The 12,389-nt window shown below is 42.6% G+C and overlaps 1 protein-coding gene across 1 annotated transcript in view; it reads left to right on the plus strand.

Moving 5' to 3' along the window:
• Window positions 1–12,389, plus strand: part of LOC126190760 (uncharacterized) — a 128,347-nt gene that overhangs the window by 105,703 nt on the left and 10,255 nt on the right. The window contains exon 4 of the mRNA XM_049931275.1: window positions 5,262–5,507. Within this exon, the coding sequence (XP_049787232.1) occupies window positions 5,262–5,507 (246 nt within the window). The remainder of the gene's footprint in view (window positions 1–5,261; window positions 5,508–12,389) is intronic.

Consider the following 12,389-nt stretch of genomic DNA (forward strand, 5'->3'; position numbering starts at 1 on the left):
CGCAACCGTCTCCATGAAGCTGGGCTACGGTCCCGCACACCGTTAGGCCGTCTTCCGCTTACGCCCCAACATCGTGCAGCCCGCCTCCAGTGGTGTCGCGACAGGCGTGAATGGAGGGACGAATGGAGACGTGTCGTCTTCAGCGATGAGAGTCGCTTCTGCCTTGGTGCCAATGATGGTCGTATGCGTGTTTGGCGCCGTGCAGGTGAGCGCCACAATCAGGACTGCATACGACCGAGGCACACAGGGCCAACACCCGGCATCATGGTGTGGGGAGCGAGCTCCTACACTGGCCGTACACCACTGGTGATCGTCGAGGGGACACTGAATAGTGCACGGTACATCCAAACCGTCATCGAACCCATCGTTCTACCATTCCTAGACCGGCAAGGGAACTTGCTGTTCCAACAGGACAATGCACGTGCGCATGTATCCCGTGCCACCCAACGTGCTCTAGAAGGTGTAAGTCAACTACCCTGGCCAGCAAGATCACCGGATCTGTCCCCCATTGAGCATGTTTGGGACTGGATGAAGCGTCGTCTCGCGCGGTCTGCACGTCCAGCACGAACGCTGGTCCAACTGAGGCGCCAGGTGGAAATGGCATGGCAAGCCGTTCCACAGGACTACATCCAGCATCTCTACGATCGTCTCCATGGGAGAATAGCAGCCTGCATTGCTGCGAAAGGTGGATATACACTGTACTAGTGCCGACATTGTGCATGCTCTGTTGCCTGTGTCCATGTGCCTGTGGTTCTGTCAGTATGATCATGTGATGTATTTGACCCCAGGAATGTGCCAATAAAGTTTCCCCTTCCTGGGACAATGAATTCACGGTGTTCTTATTTCAATTTCCAGGAGTGTATCTCTTTTTCCAACAAACAGTTCAGTTCATACATACAATACCAGGAACAAAAATGATCTGGACAAGGACTTAAAAGCACTTACTTTAGTTCAAAAAGGGGTCCACAACTCAGGAACACTCATCTTCAATAATTTGCCAGCAAACATAAAAAATTTAGTTACAAATAAAGATCAGCTTAAAAGGAGCCTGAAAGACTTACTAGTGGCCAACTCCTCCTACTCCATTGACGAATTTTTTAATAGAAACAAATGATGTATTGTATATATTCATACTATTAGTATTGTTATTTAAGGTTAAAAAAAATCGACATGTTCCACATCCACGAAGATCTCCTCACCACGGATCTATGGAACGAAAAACTAATCTAATCTAATCTAATCTAAATCCTGTTCAAGTTGAGGTTCGTGGGTAATTGGTAGAATTTGTTTCTGTATCTACTACATCTCAGTCTGTGATACTGTTTGACAGACATAGGCCTTATATCTGTCCCTGACATCAGCCATTCCGAACATATAATTTTGATTCTGTGCTGTTAGCAGAATACGATTTCAACGTCATTGAATGTGGATGTACACATAACGATATCGTTAATGCCACATTCCATCTAAAAACGGTCCAACACGTTGTCCCTAAATTGCAGACACGAATAATTCACAAGGACAAGGTTTCTCTGTAAAGATTGATCACTTTACACATTGCGTATGGAAGAATATTTGTCGCGAGAGGTAGGTGATCAGTGTGACGTGTCAATCCCATGATCACTCCTTCTCGAGCAGTAAATGAAGCTATGTTACAATGAGTGGTAATCACATTGGACACCTACAACGTCAGAGAGTTAGTTATGATGGGGCAAAATGGCTTATTTCAACAAGTGTATGTTTCTGCATGTATGTTTGTGGGACTTTTTTCTGGTAGTGACCTTAATATCTGCTGTAAGAGTATGAGACACTTTTTTGAAACTCTCTATATGTATCGTGTAAAAAAGTATCGAATATATTGAGAGATGGTAGACATGGAAACAATAAAAACAAGGCCAATAAACATGAATGTGGAAATGTATACTTATGAGGTCTAACCAGCTGGCCACAAGAGTGTGACGTCCTTTCGTGGAAGTTGTTCACTTAAGGAGCTTGGCGTGACTTACAGCTGTAGCAATGCACCCTTCTGACCTTCACAGTAAGGAATCACACATTCAACACTCATTGAAGGTGACTCGGTTGTAGTTTTATGCACAGGCATGCACGGTGGACTCGATCTTTGGTATATGCATAAAGCTGACTGGAAAAGCGCTGGCAAATTGACCTGAATGTCGAGAAATGGGGAACGGTGGAGGTCAAGGTGTGGGGCTGCGTCAAACAATCCAGTGACCCTGAAACGTCAGTGTCAAAAGTTGATGCATATGTTGTGAGTATGTGCTGGTGCACCATTATGCTTGAATAATATCTGCAGTCTTTGCTGACATAGCAGATCCTCTGGCAAGGTAGGTATTACTTTAATGAAAAATCCTGAAAATTGACCCAAATCGACATCTGCGGTAGTACACAATGCAATGTTAAGATATCGCCAAGAACGCTTGCCTATATTTTGATTGAGATTGCACGGCTGTTTCCATCATAGAATACACGATGATTATGAAAATTCGCAAACAATCTCTTGTAAATGGCACTGCATTTGTAAATAGAAAGTGAGACGAAAACAATGGATCTGCACCACCTTTTTACGAGTGCCATTGACAAACCGCAATCTGCCACGGTGACCTTGTGGCCAGAAGGACATGATATAGTAGGTTACGGCAATTTCACCATCTGCTGCCAATAATCACGCATTGGTTCCAGAATTTAGAACTTTCATCAGTTGAATATAGCCCATGGTCTTCAATCACAGGCGTGAGGACTGAGTGAGGTCTTCCACTGTGTGCCTTATGGGCTGCTAGAGAAGCTGCTGTATTCGGGCAGACTGCTTGTGCTGGTATTCTGCGGCGTTTGTATATAACCTGCTTTCTCAGCGCAGTCCAGTAGAAAGCACAGTGGTTCCAGTAGTGAACGGGGCAATTCGGCTTGCGTACACTGTTCAATTTATCAGTGCCTGTGGAGGGGTTATTTCAAGGTCATATTGTACGTTGAAGTGAAAGCCGCAATGAAAACGGTTTAAGAAATTGCAGAACTTTCGTGAAAAAGTTTTTGATATATAGTACAGGAAAGAGCTGCAAGATGTATACATAGCAGCATATTTTCATTTCGCAGATGTGCACGTTAGAACATATTGCATTTACTTTGCTGATTGATTTGTTTTTTATTTTAGACTAAAGAAATTTTATTTTCAGATTATTTCATTCCGTGCTTCAGGATTAGAAGTCATAAGTATTTGTCAAAATCGCCATCAGATACCAACCATATTAACGTCTTTCAGAGCAGCGTAAATACCGGGCACAAGAAATTATTAATTTCGGAAGCCGAAGCGGAAATAACGGGCGAGTTTTGTAATAATTCAAAGCAGTAATTAAAGATAAATTACTCTCCTCAGACTCACATGACTACGAAACAACTGCTAGCAGAATTATATAAATTTTATGGTGAAATTTTTGTATTCGCTTGATTACGTATTGTAAAATATTGAATAACCTACTAAGTATTGATAAGGTCATTCAGTGGTCATACAACATTTTCACTGAGATGTACCGGGTGATCAAAAAAGTATAAATATGAAAACTGAATTTATCACAGAATAGTATAGATAGAGAGGTAGAAATTGACACACATGCTTGGAATGGCATGGGGTTTTATTAGAACCAAAAATATACAAAAGTTCAAAAAATGTCCGACAGATGGCGCTTCATCTGATCAGAATAGCACTAATTAGCATAACAAAGTAAGACAAAGCAAAGATGATGTTCTTTACAGGAAATGCTCAATATGTCCACCATCATTCCTCAACAATAGCTGTAGTCGAGGAATAATGTTGTGAGCAGCACTGTAAAGCACGTCCGGAGTTATGGTGAGACATTGGCATCGGATGTTGTCTTTCAGCATCCCTAGAGATGTCGGTCGATCACGATACACTTGCGACTTCAGGTAACCCCAAAGCCAATAATCGCACGGACTGAGGTCTGGGGACCTGGGAGGCCAAGCATGACGAAAGCGGCGGCTGAGCAAACGATCATCACCAAACGACGAGCGCAAGAGATCTTTCACGCGACTAGCAATATGGGGTGGAGCGCCATCCTGCATAAACATCGTTCGTTCCAGTAGGTGTTTATCAGCCAGGCTGAGGATGATGCGATTCTGTAACATATCGGCGTACCTCTCACCCGTCACGGTAGCAGTTACAAAACCAGAATCACGCATTTCTTCGAAGAAAAAAGGCCCGATAACGGCAGATGTGGTAAATCCAACCCATATCGTGACTTTCTCATCGTGCAATGGAGTTTCCACGACAGTTCTAGGATTTTCGGTAGCCCAAATTCTGCAGTTGTGGGCGTTGACAGACCCTCGGAGCGTGAAATGAGCTTCGTCGGTCCACAACACGTTACTCAACCAATCGTCATCTTCCGCCATCTTTTGCAACGCCCACACCGCAAATGCCCTCCGCTTCACTAAATCGCCAGGTAACAGTTCATGATGCCGATGGATTTTGTACGGATAGGCTCGGAGGGTACGCCTAAGTGGCAACCAAACAGTAGTGTATGGAATGCCGGTGCGACGTGCGACTGCACGAGCGCTGACTTCCCCGTGCATAGACGAACCCGCTACAGTCTCCATTTCTTCCTGAACTGTCTCAGCAGCATTACGCCTTGTGCTCGGTCGGCCACTACGGGGTCTATCGTCTAAACAACCCGTGGCTTCGAACTTCGAAATCATTCTTGCCACAGTTGCATTTGTCAACGGACCTTTACCCGTTCGAATCCCCTTCCTATGGAAATAGGATCGTAACGCTCAACTAGCACATTCCCCATTCTGATAATACGCCTTCACCAAAAGCGTCTTTTCAGGTAACTTCAACATGCGGCGACTGCTGGTGCATCTGATTCTCTCTCTCATTACAGCTCCTTTTATACACGATTGTCATGCGCAGTCACACGTTTTGCTGTCCAGCGCCATCTATCGGACTTTTGTGAACTTATTTTTTTGTTCTAATAAAATCCCATGTCATTCCAAGCATGTGTGTCAATTTTTACCTCTCTATCTACATTATTCCGTGGTTTATTAAGCTTTCAAATTTATACTGTCTTTTTTATCACCCGATATAAACGAGATGCTTATGGCAGAAATAGAAGCTTATCGTCTGATACGTTGTTCGAGATCAGGCGACGCAGGAAGGTGTATTACCCATGTTTGTAATGTCGCCATTAGATACTAGAAATCGTTTCACCTGGGATTCTGTCTTATGAATTTGTCCGCAGGGAATCCTGAACTCAGTGGGTACGTTCATCTTCGACAGCATCAAGCCCTTCATCTTGAAAGAGGTCAACAAGAACGTGCGTGGCGACATCAACAAGAACGTCGCCAAAATTCCGCAGCGCTTCCCCAACTCCATCTCTCCATTTGACACGGCCATGTTCGACGTCCGGAAGAAGATTCGGGAGATGGGCTACGATCCCATGGGAGTGCCCAACTTCACCTGGGAGGGCGGACACGGAACAGTTGTGGTAAGTACTAGAGTTGTGAGCGATTCGTGAATGAGTCGTTCATTTGAACGACTCTAAACAAAGAATCGTAAGAATCGAATCGTGATACGGACGAGTCGTCGTTCAAAGGAATCGTAAGAACGATTACGTGTTTCCGACTCGTGACGATTCCAAGTTCCAACGATTCATCGATACTTAGCACGCTATGCTTCGAAAGCAAGTTCCGAGTCGTGCCGAATGATTACGACCGCCAGATGGCAGGATGATATGAGCCAAACCACGTCTGCCTCACTGCTAGATTTTGTTACTATAAACAGACGTCTGTAGTTAGATACGTTCAAGCCACACAACCAAACTGGTATACCACGTAATTTTGCACCACCTTCCGCACAAATCGACTCCTCTTTCCTGGCATACTGAAATAAAACAATAGATGCAATCAAATCAAACGTGACCTTTCATCAATTAATGCATTACACGTGTAAATCGAGAATCACACTTGTAACATCATATGCATGTTTACTCATAAATAAACTATTTCTGGCATATCTTATCATGACACAGTGCGATTCTAACCCCACTGACAATTTCATACATCTCCTGCCATCTGTGAGTAAGATGTAGAACTTTTTGCATTCCGTAAGAATCGTGCCAGGAGAGCCAGTCATGACAAAACTCTACCATCTGGTGAGCACGATGTATGAGACAGGCGAAATACCCTCAGACTTTAAGAAGAATATAATAATTCCAATCCCAAAGAAAGCAGGTGTTGACAGATGTGAAAGTTACCGAACTATCAGTTTAATAAGTCACAGCTGCAAAATACTAACGCGAATTCTTTACAGACGAATGGAAAAACTGGTAGAAGCTGTCCTCGGGGAAGATCAGTTTGGATTCCGTAGAAATACTGGAACACGTGAGGCAATACTGACCATACGACTTATCTTAGAAGCAAGATTAAGGAAAGGCAAACCTACGTTTCTAGCATTTGTAGACTTAGAGAAAGCTTTTGACAATGTTGACTGGAATACTCTCTTTCAAATTCTGAAGGTGGCAGGGGTAAAATACAGGGAGCGAAAGGCTATTTACAATTTGTACAGAAACCAGATGGCAGTTATAAGAGTCGAGGGGCATGAAAGGGAAGCAGTGGTTGGGAAAGGAGTGAGACAGGGTTGTAGCCTCTCCCCGATGTTATTCAATCTGTATATTGAGCAAGCAGTAAAGGAAACAAAAGAAAAATTCGGAGTAGGTATTAAAATTCATGGAGAAGAAGTAAAAACTTTGAGGTTCGCCGATGACATTGTAATTCTGTCAGAGACAGCAAAGGACTTGGAAGAGCAGTTGAACGGAATGGACAGTGGCTTGAAAAGAGGATATAAGATGAACATCAACAAAAGCAAAACGAGGATAATGGAATGTAGTCAAATTAAGTCGGGTGATGCTGAGGGAATTAGATTAGGAAATGAGACACTTAAAGTAGTAAAGGAGTTTTGCTATTTAGGGAGTAAAATAACCGATGATGGTCGAAGTAGAGAGGATATAAAATGTAGACTGGCAATGGCAAGGAAAGCGTTTCTCAAGAAGAGAAATTTGTTAACATCGAATATAGATTTAGGTGTCAGGAAGTCGTTTCTGAAAGTATTTGTATGGAGTGTAGCCATGTATGGAAGTGAGACATGGACGATAACTAGTTTGGACAAGAAGAGAATAGAAGCTTTCGAAATGTGGTGCTACAGAAGAATGCTGAAGATAAGGTGGGTAGATCACATAACTAATGAGGAGGTATTGAATAGGATTGGGGAGAAGAGAAGTTTGTGGCACAACTTGACTAGAAGAAGGGATCGGTTGGTAGGACATGTTCTGAGGCATCGAGGGATCACAAATTTAGCATTGGAGGGCAGCGTGGAGGGTAAAAATCGTAGAGGGAGACCAAGAGATGAATACACTAAGCAGATTCAGAAGGATGTAGGTTGCAGTAGGTACTGGGAGATGAAGAAGCTTGCACAGGATAGAGTAGCATGGAGAGCTGCATCAAACCAGTCTCAGGACTGAAGACCACAACAACAACAACAACAAGAATCGTGCCATCGCAGACTAGAACGCATTGTGAAAGAATCGTGAACGAACCGTAGGAATCGATTCGCAACGTGAGATTGAATCGTAGGAATCGAATCGGGAAAAAGAATCGTGTTGCCCAACTCTGGTAAGTACCTACTAAACTAGAGAGGGGTTGCGGATCGAGAGAGCACTGGGCTGGTGGTTGCTTGTTTATTGTTGTCATTAGTGTTACCGCGACTATTCTTGCAGGGTCAGTATAGTAAATTACCTCTTTTTTCTTTGTTGTGATCTATTTTTACAGTATTTGTTCCTCTTGTTAAGAAATTGTGATTTTATTTCTGTACTATATTCTTTTCCTAATTACGTACATTCTTTGTGTCACTAATGATGAACATTTAATGTTAGTGTTTTTATTTTCTATTGCACTTAGTTTTACGATATAGACACTGTTTGGGATCATCGTGTTACATTTACCAACATTAAAATTACACAGGAATGCACATTCTTAGAAGATAGCACGACAGATGAATGTGAGGAAACAGGTTACGAATTACCTAGAAGAAACAAGTGTACTGTGAACGAATGTCGCGATATGGATGACTTGGAGAAGAGAGAAATGCAAATCGCTGAGATAAAGAGAAGCCGAGAACGCTATCATAGAAGTGGACAGAAATGAAGGCGTATTTCACTGCCTCAGGACTTTCGCATGAAATTTCGATCGGCAGCTTTCTCTTCAAAGTGTGGAAATATTATGTTGTCGCTCACCTACATGGTGAGAAAGGATCAGCTCGGACATGGATAAAGCTTTGACACAGTTGACTGGAATACTCTCAAAGATATTCTAAGGGCAGCAGGGGCGAAACACAGGCAGCGAATGACTATTTACAACTTGTACAGAAACCAGACGGCAATTATTGGAGTGGAGGGATATGAAAGGGAACCAGTGGGTAAGAAGGGATGAGACAGGGTTGTAGCCTATCCTCGACTTTATTCAATCTGTACATTGAGCAAGCAGTAAAGGAAACCATAGAAAAAACTGGCGTAGGAATTAAAGTCCAGGGAGAAGAAATATAAACTTTGAGGTTTTCCGATGACATTGTAATTCTGTGGCGACCGGGGTGGCCGAGCGGTTCTAGGCGCTACATTCTGGAACCGCGCGACCGCTACGGTCGCAGGTTCGAATCCTGCCTCGGGCATGGATGTGTGTGGTGTCCTTAGGTTAGTTAGGTTTAAGTAGTTCTAAGTTCTAGGGAACTGATGACCTCAGAAGTTAAGTCCCATAGTGCTCAGAGCCATTTGACCCATTTTTGTAATTCTGTCAAGAAACAGTTAAGGACTAGGAAGAGCAGTTTATCGGAATGGGCAGTGTCTTGAAAGGAGGGTATAAGGTTAACATCGACAAAAGCAAGCCGGCCGGTGTGGCCGAGCGGTTCTAGGCGCTTCAGTCTGGAATCGCGTGACCGCTGCGGTCGCAAGTTCGGATCCTGCCTCGGGCATAGTTAGGTTTAAGTAGTTCTAAGTTCTAGGGGACTGATGACCTCAGATGTTAAGGCCCATAGTGCTCAGAGCCATTTTTGGAACAAAAGCAAAACAAGGATAATGTAATGTAGTCGAATTAAATCATGTGACGCTGAGAAAATTATATTAGGAAATGAGGCACTTAAAGTAGTAGATGAGTTGTGGTATTTGGGCAGAAAAATAGCTGATGATAGCTGAAGCAGACAGGATATAAAATATGGATTCGTAATGACAAGAAAAGCATTTTTGAAGAAGAGAAATTTGTTGACATCGAATATAGATTTAAGTGTTACGAAGTCTTTTCTGACGTTATTTGTATGGAGTGTAGCCGCGTGTGGAAGTGAAATATGGACGATGAAGAGTTTAGATAAGAAGAGAATAGAGGCTTTTGAAATGTGGTGCTACAGAAGAATGCGGAAGATTATCAAGGTAGATCATGTATCTGATAAGTAGAATTGAGAGACAAGAAATTTGCGACATAAGGTGACTAGTGGAAGAGATACGTTGATAGAACACATTCTGAGACGTCAAGGGAACACCAATTTAGTATTGGAGGGAGATGCGGAGCGTGAAAATCGAGGAGGGAGACCAAGAGATGAATACACTAAGCAGATTCAGAAGGATACTGGATGCAGTAGTTATTTGGAGGAGTGTTGCACAGGATAGAATAACATGGAGACCTGCATCAAAACAGTTTTTGGACTAAAGACAACAACAACAACAGAAGAATTCTCATTCTTTTTTGGAAGAGATTCTGGAAAAACTCTTTTAATCGGTTATTGCATTACGTTTCCATAATTTTTGTGTCACGAGATGCCTCTAAACTGAATAACTCATATTCACATTCGCCATGCTGAAATTTATGCGGGCGCCCATGCACGTGGCAGCATGTAGTCTGTAGAGAATTTGACACCGACCGGTCTTTTTCTTTACCAAGTGTTTGCAATGACTACATTAACACGCGTACAGATTGGTAACTACAGACAAATTCAGGCTGTTCCATGTAGTCACGAGAGCAGTGACTTACTAGGGCCTTCAATTTACGTAACTACTTGGAATGGGCAAAAGTAATTATTCTATCAAATGGTTTTTAACACTCTCAACGAGCTGCGAGGCACAGTGTAAGACAACGACGACAACCCTTGCTAGCTAATACTCAATACCATTCTACAATGTTGAAACGAAGAACCAACATACCGATACAGTACTGTAAATGTTGATAAAAATCTCTCTGTTTTCCATCTTAGTGCAAGTGTTGAAATACCACGATACTTAAGGTACATTAAACACTGATACGCGATCGGGAACCCGAGACGTTTTCTTCAATAATATACTCAGGGAAACTACACTTTGACAGGTATTCGTTCCTTGCATTCACTCTGAAATTTATTCCTTTATAGAACCTTTCGACTGGGATTAGTGTGCTTCTTATCACACTCAGAGCAGTTTGAGATAACAGATGATTACCAATGACCACATAACATTCGGAACATTGGGTCTGCTCTTTTGTCAGCCATTGAGTATTAGGATGTTAAATTAATTAAAAGCATTTAAGTATTGTGTCACTAGCAAGAGCATCACAATTGTCACATCTGATTCCAAGAACCAACATGCAAGGGGAAACTTAACTAGGTTTCCCTGCAATATTATACAGGATGATTCAGAAACAATGACCTTATTTCAAAACTCCATATTTATTGACAAAAACGTACAACAAACGTGGGATGGACTGCAAAATAATCACAATATTCTAAAGTTTTAGCTACGCTATTACAAGTGATCTGTGTGTCCAACAGCACGCGCAGCATCTAGGCAGTAGCTAAATGTAATGAATTTAACACGATGTATTTGCTTTTACAGAAGTTATGGCGGCTGTTATTCTGTTCTTCAGTTCTGTTATGTCACAAGGTAAATGGGAGGAGATGCACGCACTTTGGTAGACGTATCCCCATAAGAAAAAAATCGCATAACTGCGTTTTTTAAAATAGGAACCCCCACTTTTTGTTACATATTCGTGTAGTACGTAAAGAAATATGAATGTTTTAGTTGGACCACTTTTTTCGCTTTGTGATAGTCGCAAACATATGGCTCACAATTTTAGACGAACAGTTGCTAACAGGTAGGTTTTTTAAATTAAAATACAGAACGTAGGTACGTTTGAACATTTTATTTCGGTTGTTCCAATGTGATACATGTACCTTTGTGAACTTATCATTTCTGAGAACGCATGCTGTTACAGCGTGATTACCTGTAAATACCACATTAATGCAATAAATGCTCAAAATGATGTCCGTCAACCTCAATGCATTTCGCAATACGTGTAACGACATTCCTCTCAACAGCGGGTAGTTCGCCTTCTGTAATGTTCGCGCATGCACTGACAATGCGCTGACGCATGTAGTCAGGCATTGTCGGTGGATCACGATAGCAAATATCTTTCAACTTTCCCCACAGAAAGAAATCCCGTTACGTCAGATCCGGTGAACGTGCGGGCCATGGTATGGTGCTTGGACGACCAATCCACCTATCATGAAATATGTTATTCAGTACTGCTTCAACCGCACTCGAGCTATGTGCCGGACATTCATCATGTTGGAAGTACATCGCCATTGTGTCATACAGTGAAACATCTTGTAGTAACATCGGTAGAACATTACGTAGGAAATCAGTATACATTGCACCATTTAGATTGCCATCGATAAAATGGGGGCCAATTATCCTTCCTCCCATAATGCTGCACCGTACATTAATCCGCCTAGGTTGCTGATGTTCCACTTGTCGTAGCGATCGTGGATTTTCCGTTTCCCAATAGTGCATATTATGCCGGTTTACGTTATCGCTGTTGGCGAAAGACTCTTCGTCGTTAAATAGAACGCGTGCAAAAAATCTGTCATCGTCCCGTAATTTCTCTTGTGCCCAGTGGCAGAACTGTACCCGAAGTTCAAAGTCGTCGCCATGCAATTCCTGGTGCATAGAAATATGGTACGGGTGCAATCGATGTTGATGTAGCATTCTCAACACCGACGTTTTTGAGATTCCCGATTCTCGCGCAATTTGTCTGCTACTGATGTGCGGATTAGCCGCGACAGCAGCGAAAACAGCTACTTGGGCATCATCATGTGTTGCAGGTCGTGGTTGGCTTTTCACATGTGTCTGAACACTTCCTGTTTCCTTAAGTAACGTAACTACCCGGCGAACGACCCGGACACTTGGATGATGTCGTCCAGTATACCGAGCAGCATACACAGCACACGTCCGTTGGGCATTTTGATCACAATAGCCATACATCAACACGATATCGAACTTTTCCGCAATTGGTAAACGGTC

The sequence above is a fragment of the Schistocerca cancellata genome, chromosome 6 (genome assembly GCF_023864275.1).
Source record: "Schistocerca cancellata isolate TAMUIC-IGC-003103 chromosome 6, iqSchCanc2.1, whole genome shotgun sequence".
NCBI lineage: Eukaryota > Metazoa > Arthropoda > Insecta > Orthoptera > Acrididae > Schistocerca > Schistocerca cancellata.